The 25899-nt window shown below is 41.1% G+C and overlaps 1 protein-coding gene across 4 annotated transcripts in view; it reads left to right on the top strand.

Annotated features, from left to right (window-relative positions):
• The window catches only part of LOC129869593 (volume-regulated anion channel subunit LRRC8C-like), a 47296-nt gene extending 27192 nt beyond the window's left edge, over positions 1-20104 (top strand). Inside the window, exons 2-7 of one of the 4 annotated variants that reach the window (XM_055944130.1) lie at positions 4135-4277; positions 10361-10735; positions 10919-11517; positions 11930-12251; positions 15268-15630; positions 15846-20104. In XM_055944130.1, the coding sequence (XP_055800105.1) occupies positions 4140-4277; positions 10361-10735; positions 10919-11517; positions 11930-12251; positions 15268-15630; positions 15846-16412 (2364 nt within the window). In that variant the 5' untranslated portion in view covers positions 4135-4139 and the 3' untranslated portion in view covers positions 16413-20104. Of the gene's footprint in view, positions 1-4134; positions 4347-10360; positions 10745-10918; positions 11518-11929; positions 12252-15267; positions 15631-15845 lie in introns of all 4 variants that reach the window. The other 3 variants (XM_055944128.1, XM_055944127.1, XM_055944126.1) reach the window with 3 other exon arrangements.
• Positions 20105-25899: the final 5795 nt, after the last annotated feature.

The following is a 25899-nucleotide window of genomic DNA, read 5'->3' as shown; positions in this document are numbered from 1 at the left end:
CATGTCATGTGGTGCCAGGACAACAACTTCTCCCTCGACGTGATCAAGACAAAGGAGATGATTGTGAACTACAGAAAAAAGAGGACAGACCACGCCCCCATTCTCATTGACGGGGCTGTAGTGGATCAGGTTGAGAGCTTCAAATTCCTTGGTGTCCACATCACCAACAAACTAACATGATCCAAGCACACCAAGAAAGTCGTGAAGAGGGCACGACAAAACCTATTCCCCCTCATGAGACTGAAAAGATTTGGCATGGGTCCTCATATCCTAAAAAGGTTCTACAGCTGCACCATCGAGAGCATTGTGACTGGTTGCGTCACTGCCTGGTATGGCAACTGCTCAGCCTCCGACCGTAAGGCACTACAGAGGGTAGTGTGTACGGCCCAGTACATCACTGGGACAAAGTTTCCTACCGTCCAGGACCTCTATACCGGCGGTGTCAGAGGAAGGCCTTAAATATTTTCAAAGACTCCAACCACCCTAGTCATAGACTGTTCTCTCTGTTACCGCACGGCAAGTGGTACCAAAGTGCCAAGTCTAGGTCCAGGAGGCTTCTAAACAGCTTCTACCTCCAAGCCACTCCTGAACATCTAATCAAATGGCTACCCTTTTTGCATTGCCCCCCCCCCCCCTACACCATTGCTGCTTTCTGTTGTTATCATCTATGCATAGCCACTTTAATAACTCTACCTACATGTACATATTACTTCATTCACCTCGACTAACTGGTGCCCCCGCACATTGACTCTGTACCGGTACCCCCCTGTACATCGTCTTGCTATTGTTATTTTACTGCTGCTCTTTAATTACTTGTTACTGTTATTTCTCTCTGTTTTTAAACTGCATTGTTGGTTAGGGGCTCGTAAATAAGCATTTCACTAAGGTGACACCTGTTGTATTTGGCGCATGTGACAAATAAAATGTAATTATTTTTTTTTTTAACATTTTATATGTCAAATGGCAGCCACGCATCGATGAACATGTCACCAGAATAAGACCCTAAATGTTTATTGGAAAGGAGCTCATCTAGCTCATCATCTAGCACTTTCACCACCTTGTAAAGTTAATCATAACTTATTTCATCTTTAGCCTTATAAGATGTCTCGTAGTGGGAGGACAACACGTCATCACGTGACTCCAAGTTTACTTCGATATGATGGTTATTATATCAATATTTGCACATTAAAAGCATTTCCACGGACATTTCTCGCATAATTAATTTCACCCACACAAAAAGATACTACCTTGTCTGGCTATTTTGTTTTTGTCAACATTTGTAAATTTTAACAAAAATGTACTGTTTCCATCAGACATGCCATTAAAAAATTGTTTATCCGGCATGTACTTTACTCGCATAAAACGATTGGATGGAAACCTGGATAGTAAAGCAAATTTATTCTGTTATGAGAATTTATTTATCCTATCTTTTGTTAAGATTATAGCTATCTTAATTCCAGTCAACTGCTCCTGCTTAGGTCAGGCTCCTTTTAAAGTTAGAACCTAACTTCATCCTTCTAGCCAGCTAGTTATAGCTAATGTTAGCTAGCTATCTGGCTAACAGTAGCTAGAGCCCTTGCACTAGCTAGCTAGCCACCTGACTGAAATATATATATTTTTTTTGAGGGATGTCTGTTGACAAGGCAGGAGTCGATGGACATTTTGCCAGCTTTGGCCTGGGCTGAGGTAGTTTGTTTCACGTCTCGGCCTGTGTCGTGGGCAGTTTTCTGTTGGTGAATGAATGCGCTGCTAACAATGCAAATCTGGGGGTATCAGGCAAACATTTGTATTTGGATTTACTATGGATCTCCATTACTCTTCCTGGGGTCCAGCAAACTTAAGGCAGTTTATACCATTTTAAAAACATTACAATACATTAACCGATTTCACAACAGACTGTGTGCCCTCAGGCCCCTACTCTACCACTACCACGTATCTACAGTACTAAACCCATGTGTATGTATAGTACGTATCTTATCGTATGTGTGTGTGTGTGTGTGTGTGTGTGTGTATGCATGTGTCTGTGCCAATGTTTGTGTTGCTTCACAGTTCCCGCTGTTCCATAAGGTGTTTTTTATCAGTTTTTAAAAAATCTAATTTTACTGCTTGCGTCAGTTACTTGATATGGAATAGAATTCCATGTAGTCATGGCTCTATGTAGTACTGTGTGCCTCCCATAGTATAGTCTCTTCTGGACTTGGGGACTGTGAAGAGACCTCTTGTGGCATGTCTTGTGGGGTATGCATGGGTGTCCGAGCTGTGTGCCAGTAGTTTAGACAGACAGCTCGGTGCATTCAACCTCTCATAAATAAAAGTAGTGATGAAGTCATTCTCTCCTCTACTTTCAGCCAGGAGAGATTGACATGCATATTATTAATATTAGCTCTCTGTGTACATCCAAGGGCCAGCCTTGCTGCCCTGTTCTGAGCCAATTGCAATTTTCCTAAGTCCTTTTTTGTGGCACCTGACCACATGACTGAACAGTAGTCAAGGTGCGACAAACTAGAGCCTGTAGGACCTGCCTTGTTGATAGTGTTGTTAAGAAGGCAGAGCATCGCTTTATTAAAGACAGACTTCTCCCCATCTTAGCTACTACTGCATCAATATGTTTTGACCATGACAGTTTACAATCTAGTGTTACTCAACCTGCTCAATTTCCACATGATTTATTACAAGATTTAGTTGAGGTTTAGGGTTTAGTGAGTATTGTTCCAAATACAATGCTTTTAGTTTTTAAAATATTTAGGGCTAACTTATTCCTTGCCACCCACTCTGAAACTAACTGCAGCTCTTTGAGTGTTGCAGTCATTTCAGTCGCTTTAGTATAACAAGCATAACGGAATCATGATTCCATTCGTTAACAGAGGCAGGTGTAATTAGAACTCAGATCAATAATATTAGCGTTCAGACCATTGATAAATGCTCGGAACGCAATAATATGTGGGTAAACGATAATTAACTAAATAAAAAGGTGAGTAAATTCAATTTCACAAATAAAAAGGGGCATAAATGGCATTTACCCTTCCACTAAGTCCCTGGCTGCAACTACCGAACACTTGCTCTGTCTAATTTGTAGACATACTGTATCAACTGTATTAAATTGTACCTTTTTCAATTACACAAATGAACACCCATCAAAATAAAGTTATTTCTTCTCTTTCTTGTGATGTACAGTAAGTGTCGAGACGGTGTGTTAATCTTAGACGAAGCTTTAGCGTTCTTATAGATTCAACTGAAAGCCAATGTATCCCACAAAACCCATTTTTTTGACAGATCATTACTTAAACATTTCCGAGGTCGTAACGTTAACAGGAAAAAATGACAGCAAAAGTATGAAAGAGTCGCAGGAGTAAAATGAAAGTAATCAGTCCAGCAAGATTTATCTGACAAGTGGATTTGGCACCCCTAAACACAGGAAAAGACAGATCCTCAGGTGGGCAAGGCATGCTTGTTATTTTTTATCATGCCTCAGTTTATTGATACATCACACCAGTTTATTGAGTTTGGTTGTTGTACAGTCAAATCTTTAATGTTATCAAACTAGTCTAGAAGCTGGCCATATTTGTAATGAGTGCGCTGAGAGTTGGGAAGCAAGTACAGGAGGTGAGTGTTTTTAAAAAAATAAACAAAACACTTCACACGAAACTCAAACAACACACCGACATGAAATAGAGTCAATAACACCTGAGGAAAGAACCAAGGGGAGTGACAGATATAGGGAAGATAATCAAGGAGGTGATGGAGTCCAGGTAAGTGTCATGTGGCGCTGGTGCGCTTGACGATGGTGACAGGTGCGCGGGATAATCAGCAGCCTGATGACCGAGGCCGGAGAGGGGGTACACGTGACATATTGAGCGTATAGGTCAGAATCCTCAAGGAAATTGACAAGGGGATTTAAATGGAGGCTTAAAGGCAAAATCCTTAATTTGTTGGGTGGAAAAATCTGCCCTGCCACTTGGTTTGCTCCAAAGCAATGGGATGAGGATGGAGAAATGTCACCACACTTAAATTCATAAATGGAGCTATGGTTGTAATAACTGGCACACAAGGACTAAACATATTTTTATGCTATATATTGTTTATTTACAAATGCATTGTTTGCAAACAATCCCAATGTCAGCTCTGTCCCAGCAGGAGCCATGATTCCTGTGACGGAGTTCCGGCAGTTCTCAGAGCAGCAGCCACAGTTCCGGGTTCTGAAGCCCTGGTGGGATGTGTTCACAGACTACCTCTCTGTGGTCATGCTAATGATCGGAGTGTTCGGATGCACCCTACAGGTTAGTGCACAGACTACCTCTCTGTGTGTGGTCATGCTAATGATCGGAGTGTTCGGATGCACCCTACAGGTTAGTGCACAGACTACCTCTCTGTGTGTGGTCATGCTAATGATCTGAGTGTTCAGATGCACCCGACAGGTCATTAGCATCAGACAGCTTCAAAATCTCTTCCATAAAAGTATGTATGAACAAGCAATTGTTTCTATGAGGTGCATACACATTCTAAACAAATGTAGCATTTGCCCAGAGGGCAAAACTGGTTGAAGTTATGTTATGTTTCAGATTTCTGGTTGTAATTATGTAGTTTTAAGTTTTACTTTTGTAGTTCACATAGTCTGCCTTATGTTCTGTGTATAGTACAGTCATGTTTTTATAGCATATATTATGTTTACTTTATCTGCTAGTACCACCTAGATATAATTAGAGATATGTTGAAATGGTTAAATCAAGTCTTTAAAGTGACTTGCTGAATAGCAGATATTAAAATAAATGGTAAATAGGAAGTAATTAGGGTGACAGCTCTAGACCTTTTATTGTGGCCGGTCCTGCAGTGACAAACAACCCAATGTTGGGTTCATGTTAATCTCACCCACCAGCTGGCTCTCTCTGGCGAGACATCTGGTTTCAGAGCGCCTCAGAACGGGGCTTAAATGGCAGTCAATGGCAGGCGTGGAGAAAACATCTGCAGGTTTTAATTGGCTGATCTTTCACTGCAGCACCATCTAGAACCTCCCCCTCTTTGTGGATTTCAATGTGCGAGCAAAGAATGTGCTAAACAAGGAAGTGAGTTTGGGAAATCAGAAAGTTTTCAAATATAAACTTTATATCCCCGAACTAAGAATCAATTGTGCACTGCAAAAATAGTATGTTTGCTGTGATAGAACATTCATTTTGATGGGTGATTTTCATTTTTTTTTTACGTCCCGTCAATTCAAGCCTGGGGAGGAGGTTAGGTTCATATAAGCAGCAGTCTGGCTGGAGTTTACAAGCGGAAGGGGAAGAAATTTCTGCACTCCACAAACACACAGAAACACACACAGACTGCACCGCGCACCAGAAATGGCCCTCCCACCTGCCCCACCTCCTCTTCATAAACACATGGGGAACACATGGGAAACACACACTGCACCGCACACCAAAAATGGCACCTCGCCTGCCCCACCCCCTCTTCATAAACAAATGGGTTTGTCCAAAATGGCACCCTATTCCCTAAAGTGCACTGGTCAAAAGTAATGCAATAAATACAGAATAGGAGGCCATTTGGAATGTAGTCATGATTCCAGCGGCCCATAACCTGTCACTTCTCTTCACCACTCTGATCAATTGGAGATGGTGGAGCTTGATCTGCTGATTCTGGACTGCGTCCCAAATTAACCCTATTCCCTAAGTAGTGACCTACTTTTGACCAGTGCCCATAGGGGCTCCATCTATATATAAACCCCTGTAGATTAGAACAAATACTTTTTTGAAACCACCAAACACCATTGATAGGAACTTTGTTAGGGTAGAAATATCCCCTGTTGTCCCCTTGAGCTGAGGGGAAGGATCTCTACAAAAAGACAGAATGAGTGTTTAGAAAAGGTGCTTTTACTGTTTGTTAACTTTGGGCAATTTCAAAACAAGCCTGGCCTCAGAGCCACATGAAACATACAATTGGTATTTCTGAGCACCTCGAAGACATATGATATGCACTAAAGGTTAGTTAGAAAACAACAGTAGGGAGGTTGGTCAGGGAGGATGAAAGCCCTATCTATTGAAAGGTTGCGTGTTCGAGCCACGTCAGGGACAACTAGCATTTTCGCTTCCCCTAACCCTTATTCTAACTTTAACCCAATTCACCTAACCTGCTACATAAATTATCTAAACCTTTGGTGTTTAGGAGAACTAATGACAATGTAAATTCTCCCCGAAACGCTCCTTTGTTGTTAGGACACAACAAGCAACCTGGTCTCAGAGAAAGACGTATGATACTATACGTTCTCCAAGATGTATGTTATATTAACTCATCCAATTCGTATGTTATTGAATGACTGGTTAAGATGTTTGAGACTATACGTCCTCTAATTCGTATGATATTGTACGATCGCTATTCTATTCATAATGTAACCTAACGTAATATTTCATACTAAATGGAGGGAACAGATTCACTTACCACATATTGCGAATTGCCCTGCAACCAGTGGTTGAAAAAGTACCTAATTGTCATACTTGAGTAAAAGTAAAGATTCATTAATAGAAAATGACTCAAGTAAAAGTGAAAGTCACCCAGTAAAATCCTACTTGAGGAAAAGTAAAAAATATTTGGTTTTAAATATACTTAAGTATCAAAAGTATAAACCATTTTAAATCCCTTTTATTAAGCAAACCAGACAGCACAATTTAATTTTACTGACAGCCAGGGGCACACTCCAACACTCAGACATAATTTACAAACAAAGCATTCGTGTTTAGTGAGTCCACCAGATCAGATGTAGTAAGGATGACCAGGGATTTTCTCTTTAAGTGCGTGAATTAGACTATTTTCCTGTCCTGCTAAGCATTCAAAACTGTAATGAGTATTTTTGGGCGTCAAGGAAAATGTATGGAGTAGAAAGTACATTATTTTCTTTGGAATGTAGTGGAGAAAAAGTAAAAGTTGACAAAAATATAAATAGTAAAGTACAGATACTCCAAAAAATTACTTAAGTAAAACATACTTTAAAGTACTGCTTAAGTACTTTACACCACTGCCTGGGACCAGTTTGTCAAAACACCACCCATGTGATAACTTCCATCCATTTATATTGGCAAACTGCAGCCTTGTCAAATAAGACAGTGTACTAGCTCTAATTAATACATTTCCTGCCTTTATGGGACTGTGTGTCTGAGTTTAGATTAGTGAAGGTTAACACTGGCTCGGCCAAAGGGACATTATAACAGAGAGAAGCCAATGAATAGCTCTACACACTAGCTACCACATATAGGGAGAGAAGGAGGGAGGGCAGAGAGAGACATAGCAGGAGAAGGAGTGAGAGTAAGCAAGGGGAGAGAGTGAGAGGGAAAGGGATAGTGAGAGTGAGAGAAAGTGAGCAAGAGGAGAGATTGAGAGAGAGAGATAGAGAGTATATATAGAAAGAAATATTTCTGCTGCTCCTCTCTCCAGAGATTATACCCAGCAGGCCCGACTGTGTTTCTCCTTTCCTGCCCTGTACTGCTGCAGCACAATCATGAGCCTAATTTCCTCTGTCCCATAAACCACACTGATCTGGATCTATGTAAAACCTTTCGAAGCTGAAGAAGAAAAAAAGGATATTTTATTTTTCTCACTGTAATTACATCACCACAACTTGGGTCCATGATTCATCTGAATTCAATAGAAACAAATATCTATATGTTTTAAGTGTTTATAAAAGATGCAATGGCAGGTCAAAGCATAACAAATTATTTTTTTGGTACAGTATTGCATTAGAGTGAGTGTCTCCCTCTTCAGTCTGCGGTTGGCTAAAGCACTAATTGGTTATTTCCTGTCTGAGTCACATCTCTACCAGTGACGTCAGAGCAGAAAATGAGACATGGCCTGGTTTCCTGATAACAATGGAACTTAGGCTTACGAGTGTTTTAACGATGCATCATTCCTACAACAGCTGAAGATGTAACATGCGTTTTGCAAACACCACGTAGAGAGAATGTTCGCTAAATGTGTCGTTAGACCATGTGTCGATACTGATAAGACCAAAGGAAAAGCAGCGCTGCTCTCGAATCAGCTTACTCCATTCAAATTTTCCCATAACATTAGAATTACGCTGCAATACTGATGACGGATCAGCTCCTAGAGATATTACCACATATGGCTTCAAATATTGAGGCGGCTTATAATGCTTACCTAATATGAATGCGGTAAATTACCGATTGGGCACATTCTTGTGCACATGTTACACATGCAATACACTGAGTCATAAATTATAGACAGTAGCCTATTGTCAAAATAGAACTCAATTGATTGAACATACTGTAGAATTTATTTCAATATGATTGAAATTTATAGGCCCATGTAACCTATATATAACCTGTATGGAATCGGTGTCCCCTCCACAGGACGGTTGAGCTAACGTAGGCTAATGTGATTATCATGAGGTTGTAAGTAACAAGAACATTTCCCAGGACATAGACATATCTGATATGGGTAGAAAGCTTAAATTTGTGTTAATCTAACTGCACTATCTAATTTACAGCAGCTATTACAATGAAAGAATACCATGCAATTGTTTGAGGAGAGTGCATAGTTATTGTCAAGGACTTCCGCCGAAGTCGGTCCCTCTCCTTGTTCGGACGGTGTTCGGCGGTCGACGTCACCGATCTTCTAGCCATCACTGATCTATTTTCCATTGGTTTTGTCTTGTCTTCCTGCACATCTGGTTCCAATCCCATCAATTACATGTTGTGTATTTAACCCTCTGTTTCCCATCATATCCTGGTCGGAGATTCTGTAATAGCGTGTTTAGGTGGCAGGGAAGTCAGGCGCAGGAGAATCGAACTTGGTATAAATGGACTTGTTTAATAGACTTAACAAAACTCCATAACCAAAATTACAAGATAAATAAAAGTGGGTACAAGAACCCGTCGCGCATCAATACATAATACACGAACATACAAACAAACAATCTCCGACAAGGACATGATGGGAAACAGAGGGTTAAATACACAACATGTAATTGATGGGATTGGAACCAGGTGTGAAGGAAGACAAGACAAAACCAATGGAAAATGAAAAATGGATCAGGGATGGCTAGAAGATCGGTGAGGTCGACCGCCGAACACCGCCCGAACAAGGAGAGGGACCGACTTCGGTGGAAGTCGTGACAGTTATGTACCAATTAGGCATATTTGGGCAGTCTAGATACAACATTTTGAACAGAAATGCAATGGTTCCTTGAATCAGTCTAAAACTTTGCACATACACTGCTCCCATCTAGTGGCCAAAATCTAAATTGCGCCTAACCTGGACTAGCACATTATGGCCTTTCTCTTGCATTTCAAAATGATGGGACAAAATAAATATTAAAACACATGTATTATCTTTTACCAGATTTAATGTGTTATATTCTCCTACATTAATTTCACATTTCCTCAAACTTCAAAGCGTTTCCTTTCAAATGGTATCAAGAATATGCATATCCTTGCTTCAGGTCCTGAGCTACAGGCAGTTATATTTGGGTACATGTATGTCATTTTAGACGAAAATTGGGGGGAAAAAGGGTCCGATCCTTAATTAATGCAGTCATTTCGGCTTTCATTTGAAGCATATTTGTAGCCTTCATTTGGTTGTAATTGAAGTAATCAGCATCATTTTCAGACAGATAAACATCTTGAACTTCTGTGAATAAAGTGACGAAGAAGGCAAAAAAGCATCTAACAATGCACTTAGCTGTAAATAACAAGTGTTTTCAAATGCAACTTTAGTAACTATTGTTTTGGGAAACCGCTCAGAGGTTTAATTATCCTCCGACAAAAGGTTCTATTGATGAACCCTTGGGAAACCAGGCCAGATTATCAGATATTCCCCCCGTTGTTTGAATGATCACTGTATCTAACTAACTTAATGTAATAGACTAGTTTCAAGTTCCAAGTATTGATGTTGCTGTGTTGCTAGCTTGATTATTCACAGAAAACCGGGAACATTCCCAGAACATTAGCTAAGGTTCCCATTAAGTTTTAGTTAGGGGTTTATCTAACATTAGGATGATAACATCCCAATAACATTCAAGGAATTCAGATTCTGATTTTTTTTTAAATGAAATAACATTGTAGCAACATCTGTAACAAGCACCACAGAACATTCCCCAAACATGCTCATTAGTTTTTGAGGTAATGTAATAACACAATGCACCAGTAATGTTTTAGAACATACTGCTGCATCAAAAGTTGAGAGCAACTTTCTGTCGACATCAGTCAAATGTTTTATACAAACATTGTATAATCATCAGTACAACTGGACAGTTTTTGTGTTATGAGAACATTTGTCGTGACCTAACGAATGTTCTGAGATCTTTCACAGAAACAATTTTGGCTTGCAGAGTTATTGTTTGTTCTTTGTTTTCTTTCAGGTGAGGCAGGACAAAATCATCTGCCTTCCCCAAAAAATGACCATGTACAACCAAACAATACTCTTACCAAATAAAACTGCTGTGCAGCCGGATGTGCACGAGATGATGGGCCGGAAAACGAACCTGGACTTCCAGCAGTATAGCTTCATCAACCAGATGTGCTATGAGAAAGCTCTGCACTGGTACGCCAAGTACTTCCCTTACCTAGTCCTCATACACACCCTCATCTTCATGGTGTGTAGCAATTTCTGGTTCAAGTTCCCAGGCTCCAGCTCTAAGATAGAGCATTTCATCTCCATCTTGGGAAAGTGCTTTGATTCCCCTTGGACTACCAGAGCTCTGTCCGAGGTGTCTGGAGAGAACCCAGAGGAGAAGGTATTGTTGGTATGTGTTTGTATGTACTGTATTTATGTATGTATTTACTGTGTGTGGGTGTGTGCATGCGTAAAATAATGTTTTGTCCAGGACTAGGCTCAATCTGTATCCCTGAAAACAGCCCTATATTGGATATATTTTAAATAAAATGCATTAATCCATTCATTCATTAATTAATTCAAGGACATCAAGAAGAGTAGAGCGATCCTCAATGTGTCTGTAGAGGGGAACCTGGACAGCCTGGAGAAGACCCAGTCCCTCAAATCCATCCCAGAGAAGATCGTAGTGGACAAGCCCACAGCCAGCGCCCTGGATAAGAAGGAAGGAGAACAGGCCAAAGCTCTGTTTGAGAAGGTGAAGAAGTTCCGCCTGCACGTCGAAGAGGGGGACATCCTCTATGTTATGTATGTTCGCCAGACTGTTCTCAAAGTGTTCAAGTTCCTCCTCATCATCGCGTATAACAGTGCTTTAGTCTCTGAGGTGCAGATCACAGTGAAGTGCAGTGTGGACATACAGGACATGACGGGATATAAGCATTTCTCCTGTAATCACACCATGGCCCACCTGTTCTCTAAGTTGTCGTACTGTTACCTGTGCTTCGTGGCTGTGTACGGATTCACCTGCCTCTACACTTCCTACTGGCTCTTCTACCGCTCGCTGAAGGAGTACTCCTTTGAATACGTGAGGCAAGAAACGGGAATCGATGACATCCCAGACGTGAAGAATGACTTTGCCTTCATGCTGCACATGATCGACCAGTATGATCCACTGTATTCCAAGAGGTGCAAAACTTTTTCTTTAAATTAGACAATTGTAAATTATTTCAAGTGATTCAGCTCTTTGTTGTTATTGATAAGTATGTAATGCCTCCAATTGTAAAACAAACTATTCATGTGCCAATGTATAGCTGCCCTCTGCTCCAACCCTTCGAAGGGGTTATTGTGTTACTATTTTTCCTTTAGTTTATTTAGCATATTTTTCAAACTTACTTTTAAATACTCTGCATTGTTGGTTAAAGGCTTGTAAGTAAGCATTTCATGGTAAGGTCTACACTTGTTTTATTTAGTGCATGTGACAAATATGATTTTGATTTGAATAAAGCAGAAGACAAGTTTCCATTGCACATCCTTTTACATTGTTTTTTGGACAATAAAGTAATCTTCTTATTCTCTTTCTTTTCTGTCTCTCTCTCAGGTTCGCAGTGTTCCTGTCTGAGGTCAGCGAGAACAAACTGAAACAGCTGAACCTGAACCATGAATGGACGCCAGAGAAGCTGCGTCAGAGACTGCTGACCAACCACAACGACAGACTGGAGCTGCAGCTGTTCATGCTGTCTGGGCTCCCGGACACCATCTTCGAGGTGACAGAGCTCCAGTCCCTGAAGCTAGAGATCATCAACAACGTATCCATCCCAGCCTCCATCGCCCAGCTGGAAAACCTCCAGGAGCTGTCTCTGTATCAGTGTTGCTTAAAGATCCACTCCACAGCCACTTCCTTCCTCAAGGAAAAACTCAAGGTACGCTATTCTGGTAGTCATTTGGTGTGGCATGTTTTTTGTATTTCTCTTGACTTTGTATTCTGTATTCTGTTTTTGTCTCGTACAGTATGTGGGTCAGCATTCCGGGCTCAAATCACCCAGTTTATAATGTAGTATATACTATAGTAATTACTGTAGTGTTTTGCGGACTGTATTGTTTTTGATGACATTATGGTAGTATTTACTGTAGTGTTTTGGAGTCAAGTATTGTTATGACCCCAATAACTAGCTTATGGATATTAATGCACTCGCTTTGTCTAGAGGTCCTAAGCCTAGTTACAGAGCCTTCAAAAGTTATTCACACCCCTTGTCATTTTCCACATTTTGTTGTTTTACAAAGTGGGATTAAAATTAATTTAATTGTCATATTTTGTCAACGGTCTACACGAAATACCTGATAGAAGAAAAATTCTAACATTTGTAAAAATAAAAATAAAAAGTTAACATTTGCCCATTATTCTTTTCAAAATTCAAGCTCTGACAAATTGGTTGTTGATCATTGTTAGTTAACCACTTTCAGGTCTTACCATTGATTTGTAAGCAGATTTCAGTCAAAACTGTAACTCGGCCACTGATGAACGTTCTTCTTGGTAAGCAACTACAGTGTAGATTTGGCCTTGTGTTTTAGGTTATTGTCCTGCGAAAGGTCAATTAATCTCCCAGTGTCTGGTGGACAGCAGACTGAACCAGGTTTTCCTCTATGATTTTGCCTGTGCTTAGCTCCATTCTGGGTTTTTTTATCCTGAAAAACTCCACCGTCTTTAACGATTACAAGCATACCCATAACATGATGCAGCCACCGCTATGCTTGAAAACATGGAGATTGGTACTCAGTAATGTCTTGCATTGGATTTGCCCCAAACATAACACTTTGTATTAAGCACAAAAAGTGAATTGCTTTGCCACATTTTTTGCAGTATTACTTTAGTGCCTTGTTGCAAACAGGATGCATGTTTTGGAAAATGTGTATTCTGTACAGGCTTACTTCTTTTCGTTCTGTCAATTCGATTAGTATTGTGGAGTAACTACAATGTTGTTGAACCATTCTCAGTTTTCTCCTATCACAGCCATTAAACTCTGTAACCGTTTTAAAGTCACCATTGAGTGGTTTCCTTCTTCTCCGGCAACTCCGTTAGGAAGGATGCCTGTATCTTTGTAGTGACTGGAGGTATTGATACGCCTATCTAGCAATAGGTGCCCTTTTTTTGCGAGGCATTGGAAAACCTGGCTGGTCTTTGTGGTTGAATCTGTGTTTGAAATTTACTGCTCGGCTGAGGGAACTTACAGATAATTGTAAGTGTGGGGTATAGGGATGAGGTAGTCATTAAAAAATCATGTTAAACACTATTATTGCCATGCAACTTATTTTGTGACTTGTTAAGCACATTTTTACTCATGAAATTATTAAGGCTTGCCATAGCAAAGGGGGTATATACTTATTGACTCAAGACATTTCAGCTTTTCATTTTTTATTCATTTGTAAAAAATGTAAAACAAAATTTCACTTTATGGGGTATTGTGTGTATTCCAGTGACCAACACATCTTAATTTAATCAAGTTCATGTTCAGGCTGTAACACAAGAAAATGTGAAAAGTCAAGGGGTATGAATACTTTCTGAAGGCACTGTACATCATCTGTAACCTGTAGGAATGTGTGCATCTATGTGAGTAATCACCGAATGCGCCTCGGTGTTGAATGTACACTACCTTTCAAAAGTTTGGGGTCACTTAGAAATTTTCTTGTTTTTGAAAGAACATCTCTTTTTTTTTGTCCATTAAAATAACATCATATTGATCAGAAATACAGTGTAGACATTGTTAATGTTGTAAATGACTATTGTAGCTGGAAACGGCAGATCTTTAATGGAATATCTACATAGGCATACAGAGGCCCATTATCAGCAACCATCACTTCTGTGTTCCAATGGCATGGTGTGTTAGCTAATCCTAGTTATTCATTTTAAAAGGCTAATTGATCATTAGAAATGTAACGGCTGTCTAATTCCTCCTCCTCGGATGAGAAGGAGTAAGGGTCGGACCAAAACGCAGAGTTGTTAGTGCTCATATTGATTTAATCAAAACGAAACTGAACACTTACAAACACAAAAAAACAAAACAAACGTGACAAAAGCGAAAACAGTCCCGTGTGGCACGAACACTGACACGAGATACAAACACCCCCAAAACACACGTGAAACCCCGGCTGCCTTAGTATGATTCTCAATCAGGGACAATGATTAACAGCTGCCTCTGATTGAGAATCATACCAGGCCGAACACAAAACCCCAACATAGAAAATCACACATAGACAGCCCAACCCAACTCACGCCCTGACCAACTAAATAAATACAAGAAAAAGGAAAAACAGGTCAGGAACGTGACAAGAAATCCCTTTTGCAATCATGTTAGTACAGCTGATAACTGTTCCCCTGATTTAAATAAGCAATAAAACTGGCCTTCTTTTGACTAGTTGAGTATCTGGAGCATCAGCATTTGTGGGTTTGATTACAGGCTCAAAATATCCAGAAACAAAGACCTTTCTTCTGAAACTAGTCAGTCTATTCTTGTTCTGAGAAATGAGGTGCGAGAAATTGCCAAGAAACTGAAGATCTCGTACAACGCTGTGTACTACCTTCAAAGAACAGCGCAAACTGGGTCTAACCAGAATAGAAAGAGGAGTGGGAGGCCCCGGTGAACAACTGAGCAAGAGGACAAGTACATTAGAGTGTCTCGTTTCAGAAACAGACGCCTCACTAGTCCTCAACTGGCAGCTTCATTAAATAGTACCCACAAAACAGCAGTCTCAACGTCAAAAATGAAGAGGCAACTCAGGGATGCTTTTAAAATTCAACATTTGTGTACAATTTCTACCTAAAATATCAAAGGGAGTCAAAAAGGCACTCATTTTATTGGAACAACCCATGTGTATTTTGTCTGCTGTTGTTGACATTTAATTTCTACGCAGGGATTAATGAAGTATCTATCTCTATCTAAGGTGCTCAGGGTGAAGTTTGATGACAGCAGGGAGCTGCCTCATTGGCTGTACCACCTGCGGAATCTAGAGGAGCTCTACCTCATTGGCTCACTGAGTCCTGACGCTTCGAAGAATGTGGGTCTGGAGTCCCTGAGGGAGCTGAAGCATCTGAAGACCCTCTCGATCAAAAGTAACTTTACAAAGATCCCCCAGTCCATCGTAGACGTGTCCAGCCACCTGCAGAGGCTGTACATCTACAATGATGGCACCAAGCTGGTGATGCTCAACAACCTGAAGAAAATGGTGAACTTGACTGAATTGGAGCTGGTGCACTGTGACCTGGAACGCATCCCACATGCTGTCTTTAGCCTCACAAACCTACAGGTATGATATACCATACTATGATTGCCTGATATGATCATCTACAGTGTCTCAAAACTCTGAGTAGTCAGCCTACAGGTGTGCTTTGCTGTAACTGCCTGCTATGATTGCATACAGTTTCACACAACCCGGGTTGCAAAAAAATATATGTATGGCCAATTGCTGTAATATTGTGGAATGACACTTATAATAAAAATGTTTTACTCTTAACTCTACAGGAGTTGGACCTGAAGGAAAACAACCTGCGCTCCATTGAGGAGATAGTCAGCTGCCAGCACCTCCACAAACTGACGTGCCTGAAACTCTGGCACAACAGTATCTGCTACATCCCTGAGCACATCAAGAAGCTGGGCAGCCTGGAGCGCCTCTACTTCAGTCACAACAAGATAGAGATCTTGTCCCCGCACCTGTTCTTATGCAACAAGCTTCGTTACCTGGATCTGTCCAACAACGACATCCGGTTCATTCCGCCGGAGATCGGTGTCCTACAGAGTCTTCAGTACTTCTCTGTCACGTGCAACAAGATCGAGAACCTCCCAGATGAGCTCTTCTTTTGCAAGAAGCTCAAAACCCTCAAACTGGGCAAGAATATGCTGTCGTTGCTCTCACCAAAGATCTCATACCTGGTTCTATTGACACACCTGGAACTGAAGGGCAACCATTTTGAGCTCCTGCCCCCAGAGCTGCGGTTCTGCCGGGCATTGAAGCGTGGCGGCCTAGTGGTGGAGGACATCCTGTTTGAAACCTTGCCTTCGGATATCAGAGACAAAATGAAGGCTGAGTGAAATGCCTTACAGAATCTATGCAAAAGGCCCTGCCATACACTAGCGTCCTTTCCAAGGGTTGTACTTGTACATTAAGCTGCCTTACATAAACAGGAGATTGGCTTCTGCCATAAGGGGCCATTCTGGCTTGGACAAGCCAATTTACATGTCTGTGCAAAAATAAAATGCCAATTATGTCTTAATCTGACAATCATAGTCGACCAAAATGGTAGATTTTATTGTATACTTAGCTCATCATGATCAAACTCTAAACACTATACCCTCAGTTCGTAATGGGGAACAGTTATGATATTCATGGGTGTATGTTTTTGAGTATTATGTCTAAGTGTTGCTATATAACAGAAGGAAATATAGCTTTATGTTGTAGTTTAATGGTTCTTAACAATATAATTAGTCACAGGCAAGGTATACTTAGCCCTGGTACCAGCCTATTTGTGCCAGGGGACAACAAATGCCCACTTTCATTGAAGCCACGGAAGTTCATGGCTGACTGCGGTTTTGCAGGCATTGATAGCAAAAAACAGGATCCCCATGATAGTGAATGAATAAATGACAATCTTCGTGGTCAATGCGCTATTGCATCTTCACATAGGAAAGGAATGGTGTCATGTGATGGATGTCTTTGTCCATTCATATATACAGTCATTGATTTGTGCTAACATTCGACTGCTTGTACTCGTAATGTTTTGCATGACATGGAGTGGCAATGAGTGGGATGATAGCATAAACAGATATGGGACCAAGCTAAGGTATACTGTCCATCAGAAGATATCAATTACTAGATTGCTTGTTCTTGTATTGTCGATACTGTTATTTATTACACTGTAATGTATTGTGCAGTTTGTCTAGCACACTTTTAATTCAACATAAACTGGATAGAATGCAGGCTTATAATCAGAAAGATAGAATGGAAATTGTTAAGAATTCTCTAGTCTGTGGGGTAAAAGTGGGGAGAAGCATTCAAGGACAAATGGCATTCAGACAGGTGTGCCATCTAACCAGCTCTATGGCCAGGTACAAAAACGGGCAGGTTTGAAGGCACCTCCTTTCTATTCCGGCAGAGACGGTAGAGAAGCGAAACATCCCACACCCACATTTTTCCTGATCGAGGCGGGGCCACTCTGGTCTACTTATTGCCCTGGCCCTGCGGAAGGGGTGCCCCAGAGACTGTAGGGAAAGGAGATATCTCACTGGCTTTTTTTTTTTTTTTTCGGGGAGGGTGGAGCGAGTGAGAAAGGGACAATAAGTAGACCAGCGACAGCTGTTCCCTCTTTCATGTGAGTATGCCAGATATTATAGAGGCAGTGAGCTCACACTGGAAAGCATGCTTAAAGTATTTTTATTATATTTGAGCATATTAGCGTATGTGCTACTGTGCATCTGCTGGTATAGTGTGAATATCTTTGAATGCATCAATGTTAACTCTTTAGGGACTATTGTGATGAGTCCAAAGACCAACATTGGAGTGAATCTGACTTTTGTCTATGAGAATATTTTTGGGTGATAAGTGTTACATAGTTAATTGTTAGTAGCTTAAAGGATTAAATGGACAGACCCATACAATCTGATTTTCTGATTTATCAATAAATCAGACATCTCCAAACCAATCCCTTAGCTTATCTCAAACTAAGTTACTAAGACATGTACCATGAGGCTACATACCATGTTATTTGGAAATGGTTCATGATAAGAAGTTTTTCAAAGGTTTAGAGGAGAACTTTAACCCTTGATACCCTTTTTATGTCTCCTCCTAATAAAATAAGATTGTCAATGAGCATTGATTCTAGAAAACGAATGCTCAGTTTCTGTTGCGCTTGGCATTGCAGTACCACGTACCTATAGAAGCATTTTAGCCACAGACTGTTATACTAGTTGTCTTTGTTTTATACATGTGCAATTATATAAGGAATCGGCAACTCGTTCTCCTAAGAAATAAGTTTGTCCACTTGATTTCAACATCTGAACAAAGTGGACAGGCTAGAATGCTCTTCAAACAGTTGGAGATGTACAGAAGGGTATGTTAATAATAATTCAACTGTTCTACCTTGCTAGCTAGCAAATAGATCCAAGTTGGCTTGACTTTAAGTATAAAGATGAGCTGTCTACTCACTAGCACCTGGGGGCTTGTGCTTGGTAATAGAGCTGGGTGACAAAAATCTATATCGTGATAAATTGCCTGAATTGATGTGATAACGATAAATATAACGATACGTTTATAACATTAACCTCTACAGGATCGGTCCCCCCCACGGGATGGTTGAGCTAACGTAGACTAATGTGATTAGCATGGGGTTGTAAGAAAATTTCCCAGGACATAGACAAATGATATGGGCAGAACGCTTACATTTTTGTTAATCTAACTGCACTGTCCAATTTACAGTAGCTATTACAGTGAAAGAATACCATGCTATTGTTTGAGGAGAGTGCACAGTTATGAACTTGAAAATGTATCAATAAACCAATTAGGCACATTCGGGCAGACTTGATACATTTTGAACAGAAATCCAATGGTTCATTGGATCAGTCAAAAACTTTGCCCATACACGGCAGGTAGCCTAGGGGTGGCAGGTTAGAGCGTTGGGTCAGTCACCAAAAGGTTGCTGGATCAAATCCCAGAGCTTACAAGGTAAAAATCTGTCGTTCTGCCCCTGAACAAGGCAGTTAACCCACTGTTCCCTGTTGGCTGTCATTGTAACTAAGAATTTGTTCTTCACTGAATTGCCTAGTTAAATTAAATAAATACACTGCTGCCATATAGTGGCCAAAATCTAAATTGCGCCTAACCTGGAATAATACATTGTGACCTTTCTCTTGCATTTCAAAGATGGAACACATTTTTTTTATGCAAGTTTTTTTTCTTTGTATTATCTTTTACCAGATCTAATGTGTTATATTCTCCTACATTAATTTCCCAATTCCACAAATGTAGTGTTTTGTTTCAAATGGTATCAAGAATATGTATATCCATGCTTCAGGTCTTGAGCTACAGGCAGTTCGATTTGGGTATGTCATTTTAGGCAAAAATGGAAAATAAGGGTCTGATCCTTAAGAGGTGTGTGTGTGCACCACATTTTTTTTAATTATCCTTTAAACTACTACTACTAATTTGATGGTTGTAGCCATCAATTGACCCATTAACAATTACCCATATTAGCAAACCTATTTTATTTTCAACTTCACATTTCTGTAGTATAGGCTACTTCTCATAATGAACGACATCAGCGAAATGCCTGCGATAAGAAGTTGGTCATTATTAGTGAATGTGCATTATGCATGGTTCTGGTCAAATTTGTAACAACAAGATCATTTTCATAGACAGACTTGAAAGCCAGATCAGTGAGTATTGCAAAAACCCAGGTTAAACTATTTCGATAAAATACTGCATTTATTAGTGGGTCTTATGGTTGTGGAAGGCTTATATTGAGCCTAAATATAATTTTGCAAGCCCTGAATTCGTTAGAGTATTGCTGACTGTTTAAAATGCAGTGTATTTTACCGTTAATTGTACAACAAAGCATATTTAGAGAAAAAAAATTTAAAGATATATCGGGAATCACCCACAAATTAAAAAAAATCGAGATATAATTTTTAGACCATGCCCAGCCCTAACTTCAAGTAGTAGAAGAAGAAAATGTACTACTTTAAAATGGATAGTCCACTCTTCAGTACATTACACACTCACATCAGGCAAGGATGCACAGGATTCTTGGAGGCAGAAAGACCCCATCGTCAACTGCGCCCATTTTTGTTTAGAAGTAATATCTAGATTTACGTCTAAACAAAAACCCTAATTTGGGTTCTTGTATGCTTACAATGTTTTGATTATTGCATGAACAGTCGTTAAGATTATATTTTTTTGTGACCTTTGCAAAAATACCTATTTTGGATCCAGCAGTTGTTACCTTTTGAGCGTTTGCTTAAATTATGCTAATTAAGGCCTCTTTTTTGTGGCTATTGCTTTGCTGCTTGAAATCTTTTTGTGAGCTTTATATTGTTTGATTGCCTGCCATATGCTATGCTATGTAGCCACCGCTAGCTTGCTCTAGCTTTTGTCTTCTATGCCACATGCTCTTGCAGCCTCTTTGCCATGAGATTTGTTGCATTTCTGCACTAATTATGTATAGCTTTACTCATTTACATTGTATTTGTATATTGTCATTGCATTGATATTCATATTATATAAGTTAACAGCCACATAATTATGCACATTATTGCGTGTTATTATTTGTACCTTTACTTTTGTAGATAAACCACACATACCTACGTACCAGTAACTCGAGACCTCGGGACTATAAGGTTCTAACTGTCTTTTTAGTTCAAATAAATTCAGCAAAAAAAGAAAAGTCCTCTCACTGTCAACTGCGTTTATTTTCAGCAAATTTAACGTGTAAATATTTGTATGAACATAACAAGATTAAACAACTGAGACATAAATTGAACAAGTTCCACAGACATGTGACTAAGAGAAATTGAATAATGTGTCCCTGAACAAAGGGGGGATCAAAATCAAAAGTAACAGTCAGTATCTGGTGTGGCCAGCTGCATTAAGTACTGCAGTGCATCTCCTCCTCATGGACTGCACCAGATTTGCCAGTTCTTGGTGTGAGATATTACCCAACTCTTCCAGCAAGGCACCTGCAAGTTCCCGGACATTTCTGGGGGGAATAGCACTAGCCCTCACACTCCGATCCAACAGGTCCCAGACGTGCACAATGGGATTGAGATCCGGGCTCTTCGCTGGCCATGGCAGAACACTGACATTCCTGTCTTGCAGGAAATCACGCACAGAACGAGCACTATGGCTGGTGGCATTGTCATGCTGGAGGGTCATGTCAGGATGAGCCTGGGAAGAGGATGTCTTCCCTGTAACGCACAGCATTGAGATTGCCTGCAATGACAACAAGCTCAGTCCGATGATGCTGTGACACATCGCCCCAGACCATGACGGACTCTCCGATCCCGCTCCAGAGTACAGGCCTCGGTGTTACGCTCATTCCTTCGACGATAAACGCGAATCCGACCATCACCCCTGGATAGACAAATCCGCGACTCATCAGTGAAGAGCACTTTTTGCCAGTCTTGTCTGGTCCAGCGACGGTGGGTTTGTGCCCATAGGCGACGTTGTTGCCGGTGATGTCTGGTGAGGACCTGCCTTACAACAGGCCTACAAGGCCTCAGTCCAGCCTCAGCCTATTGCGAACAGTCTGAGCACTGATGGAGGGATTGTGCGTTCCTGGTGTAACTCTTGCAGTTGTTGTTGCCATCCTGTACCTTTCCTGCAGTTGTGATGTTCGGATGTACCGATCCTGTGCAGGTGTTGTTACACGTGGCTGCCACTGTGAGGACGATCAGCTGTCCGTCCTGTCTCCCTGTAGCACTGTCTTAGTCGTCTCACAGTACGGACATTGCAATTTGTTGCCCTGGCCACATCTGCAGTCCTCATGCCTCCTCGCAGCATGCCTAAGGCACGTTCACGCAGATGAGCAGGGACCCTGGGCATCTTTCTTTTGGTGTTTTTCAGAGTCCGTTGAAAGGCCTCTTTAGTGTCCTCAGTTTTCATAACTGTGACCCTAATTGCCTAACGTCTGTAAGCTGTTATTGTCTTAATGACCGTTCCACAGATGCATGTTCATTAATTGTTTATGGTTCATTGAACAAGCATGGGAAACAGTGTTTAAACCCTTTACAATGAAGATCAGTGAAGTTATTTGGATTTTTACGATATATCTTTGAAAGACAGGGTCCTGAAAAAATGATGTTTTTTTTGTTGCTGAGTTTAGTAATTCACATAGAGTTGATATTTTAGAGTTCCTTCACATGTGAGATATGTCAGATTTGTGAAAAAGTCAATTTACGTTGGGAAGAAAACATCTATCTGCACAAACACTGTAACGGCTGTCCTCCTCCTCTTCAGGCGAAGAGGAGGAGTAGGGATTGGACCAAAGCGCAACGTGATAATTTGACATAATGAAGTTTATTAAAGTAAAAACGAAAAACGAAAACACTTCAAAAAACTACAAAATAACAAAACGACGTAGACAGACCTGAACATGGAACTTACATAAATACACAAAGAACTCACGAACAGGAACAGACTACATCAAACGAACGAACAAACCGAAACAGTCCCGTGTGGTGCAACATACACAGACACAGAAGACAACCACCCACAACAAACAATGTGAAACAACCTACCTATATATGGTTCTTAATCAGAGGAAAACGAAAACCACCTGCCTCTGATTGAGAGCCATACAAGGTCAATTAACACTGACACTTAACATAGATACACAAAACATAGAATGCCCACCCCAACTCACGTCCTGACCAACTAAACACATACAAAAATAACAGAAAACAGGTCAAGAACGTGACAAACACCTTTGAACTTTGTGCTAAAAGGTTCTAATCTGCAATCCAACCACACAATGCTGGACTGTCAATAAAAAAAATATTGTTTGTAAGGTGATGTACTTTTTGAGTCATGAAAGAGGAAGAAATCACAAAGCAGTTCTAAGATCTGGGACTTTAAAAATAAAATCTCTAAACCATCCATTTTGCAGCTAGAATCTTAGTCTTTGATTTTTCATATTTTTGATTTATTTAAATGTAACTACGCAAGTCGGTAAAGAACAAATTCTTATTTACAACAACGGCCTACCCCAACGACACTGGGTACCATCAGTATTATACACTGCTCAAAAAAATAAAGGGAACACTTAAACAACACAATGTAACTCCAAGTCAATCACACTTCTGTGAAATCAAACTGTCCACTTAGGAAGCAACACTGATTGACAATAAATTTCACATGCTGTTGTGCAAATGGAATAGACAACAGGTGGAAATTATAGGCAATTAGCAAGACACCCCCAATAAAGGAGTGGTTCTGCAGGTAGTGACCACAGACCACTTCTCAGTTCCTATGCTTCCTGGCTGATGTTTTGGTCACTTTTGAATGCTGGCGGTACTTTCACTCTAGTGGTAGCATGAGACGGAGTCTACAACCCACACAAGTGGCTCAGGTAGTGCAGCTCATCCAGAATGGCACATCAATGCGAGTTGTGGCAAGAAGGTTTGCTGTGTCTGTCAGTGTAGTGTCCAGAGCATGGAGGCGCTACCAGGAGACAGGCCAGTACATCAGGAGACGTGGAGGAGGCCGTAGGAGGGCAACAACCCAGCAGCAGGACCGCTACCTCCGCCTTTGTGCAAGGAGGAGCAGGAGGAGCACTGCCAGAGCCCTGCAAAATGACCTCCAGCAGGCCACAAATGTGCATGTGTCTGCTCAAACGGTCAGAAACAGACTCCATGAGGGTGGTATGAGGGCCCGACGCCCACAGGTGGGGGTTGTGCTTACAGCCCAACACCATGCAGGATGTTTGGCATTTGCCAGAGAACACCAAGATTGGCAAATTCGCCACTGGCGCCCTGTGCTCTTCACAGATGAAAGCAGGTTCACACTGAGCACATGTGACAGACGTGACAGAGTCTGGAGACACCATGGAGAACGTTCTGCTGCATGCAACATCCTTCAGCATGACCGGTTTGGCGGTGGGTCAGTCCTGGTGTGGGGTGGCATTTCTTTGGGGGCCGCACAGCCCTCCATGTGCTCACCAGAGGTAGCCTGACTGCCATTAGGTACCGAGATGAGATCCTCAGACCCCTTGTGAGACCATATGCTGGTGCGGTTGGCCCTGGGTTCCTTCTAATGCAAGACAATGCTAGACCTCATGTGGCTGGAGTGTGTCAGCAGTTCCTGCAAGAGGAAGGCATTGATGCTATGGACTGGCCCGCCTGTTCCCCAGACCTGAATCCAATTGAGCACATCTGGGACATCATGTTTAGCTCCATCCACCAACGCCACGTTGCACCACAGACTGTCCAGGAGTTGGCGGATGCTTTAGTCCAGGTCTGGGAGGAGATCCCTCAGGAGACCATCCGCCACCTCATCAGGAGCATGCCCAGGCATTGTAGGGAGGTCATACAGGCACGTGGAGGCCACACACACTACTGAGCCTCATTTTGACTTGTTTTAAGGACATTACATCAAAGTTGGATCAGCCTGTAGTGTGGTTTTCCACATTAATTTTGAGTGTGTCTCCAAATCCAGACCTCCATGGGTTGATACATTTGATTTCCATTGATCATTTTTGTGTGATTTTGTTGTCAGCACATTCAACTATGTAAAGAAAAAAGTATTTAATAAGAATATTTCATTCATTCAGATCTAGGATGTGTTATTTTAGTGTTCCCTTTATTTTTTTGAGCAGTGTATGTTGATTCTCAACATAAACAAGAGAGCTCTCATTATTTTTTTGCTCAAAATGGTAGACATAGTGAATGTATGCATGTGTTATATTTTTCTAGTTGCACAACTGTCTGTCAAGGATGTAGTCTGTTCACAATAATTCCCATCAAATATATTTTGACACACATGGCTAGGGAAACCCCTTATCACCCAGTAACTCTCCCTCTGACCACATCCGCCTCCTTCCTCAGGCTGATGATATCCGTACCCTGTTGATGTACACAATGCCCTCAGACGCAGAGAAGAAGGATCACCAGCTCATCAAACTGTCCATTCTCGGGACAACATACATTGTTCGATCGGTACATACATTGCTCGATCGGTACTTGATTGGCCCATTTGCCACCTAGCCAAACAGACTGATATTTTAATGCAGAAATCCATGACCTATTGTATTTTAACATTTTGTGTGTATTTCTTAGAAGCTGGCAAGCTAGTGGCGGGCTGTTCTGAGGTTCAAACAGTTTAATTGTGTTTAATATCTGCTTATAATCAGTTATCAGTTATTACACATGAAAAGATTAGCTGTGGAATTCTCCACTCTATTAGGATATTATTGCTTTGTAACTCATGTAAAGTGGAGTGCCTCCTCCACCAGTCCTTTAGGGTTGCAATATTAAATGTAAAGCTCTATTCTCTTATAAGCTAAGGTGAAACAACAGACAGTAGACCAGCAGCAGTCGGTATGTAACCTGACACAACTGGAGGTCATGATGGTATTTGTTTAGAACAAGAAAGAAAACAAGCAGTTGGCCACTGCGATGCAGAAAACGATATATTTACAGCGGCTCCAGTTCCAAACACAGTAGTTAAGTGGCACTGGAGGTCTTTATGGTGTTGAAGAACTCTTGGAAGTGATCCAGGCTGAGCTTGTGGGTGAGCTTGTTGTTCAGTAGGAGGGGAGCTGGGCTGTACCAGGCTGTCGTTTGAGCTTGACGAGGCCCTCGCAGCGAGGACACGTAGTCTTATGCCTCAAACAGGAAGGAGTAGAGTACACAGTAGTCATCATGGAAATGACTTGGGTGCCATATACGGAACTGGGTGGAGTCTTATGCAACTGTGTTGACTCCACAGAGCTAATGTTTCAATACAGAAGAAAACAAGGGAGGAGAACTATTAATTGCCTTATCGCTTTACAACTTAGGCCCATAACCTATAGTTAATTATATTGGTTTTGAG

Source organism: Salvelinus fontinalis, chromosome 14, assembly GCF_029448725.1.
Source record: "Salvelinus fontinalis isolate EN_2023a chromosome 14, ASM2944872v1, whole genome shotgun sequence".
NCBI lineage: Eukaryota > Metazoa > Chordata > Actinopteri > Salmoniformes > Salmonidae > Salvelinus > Salvelinus fontinalis.
The sequence above is the reverse complement of the archived record's forward strand: the minus strand, read 5'-3'. Positions and strand labels throughout refer to the sequence as shown.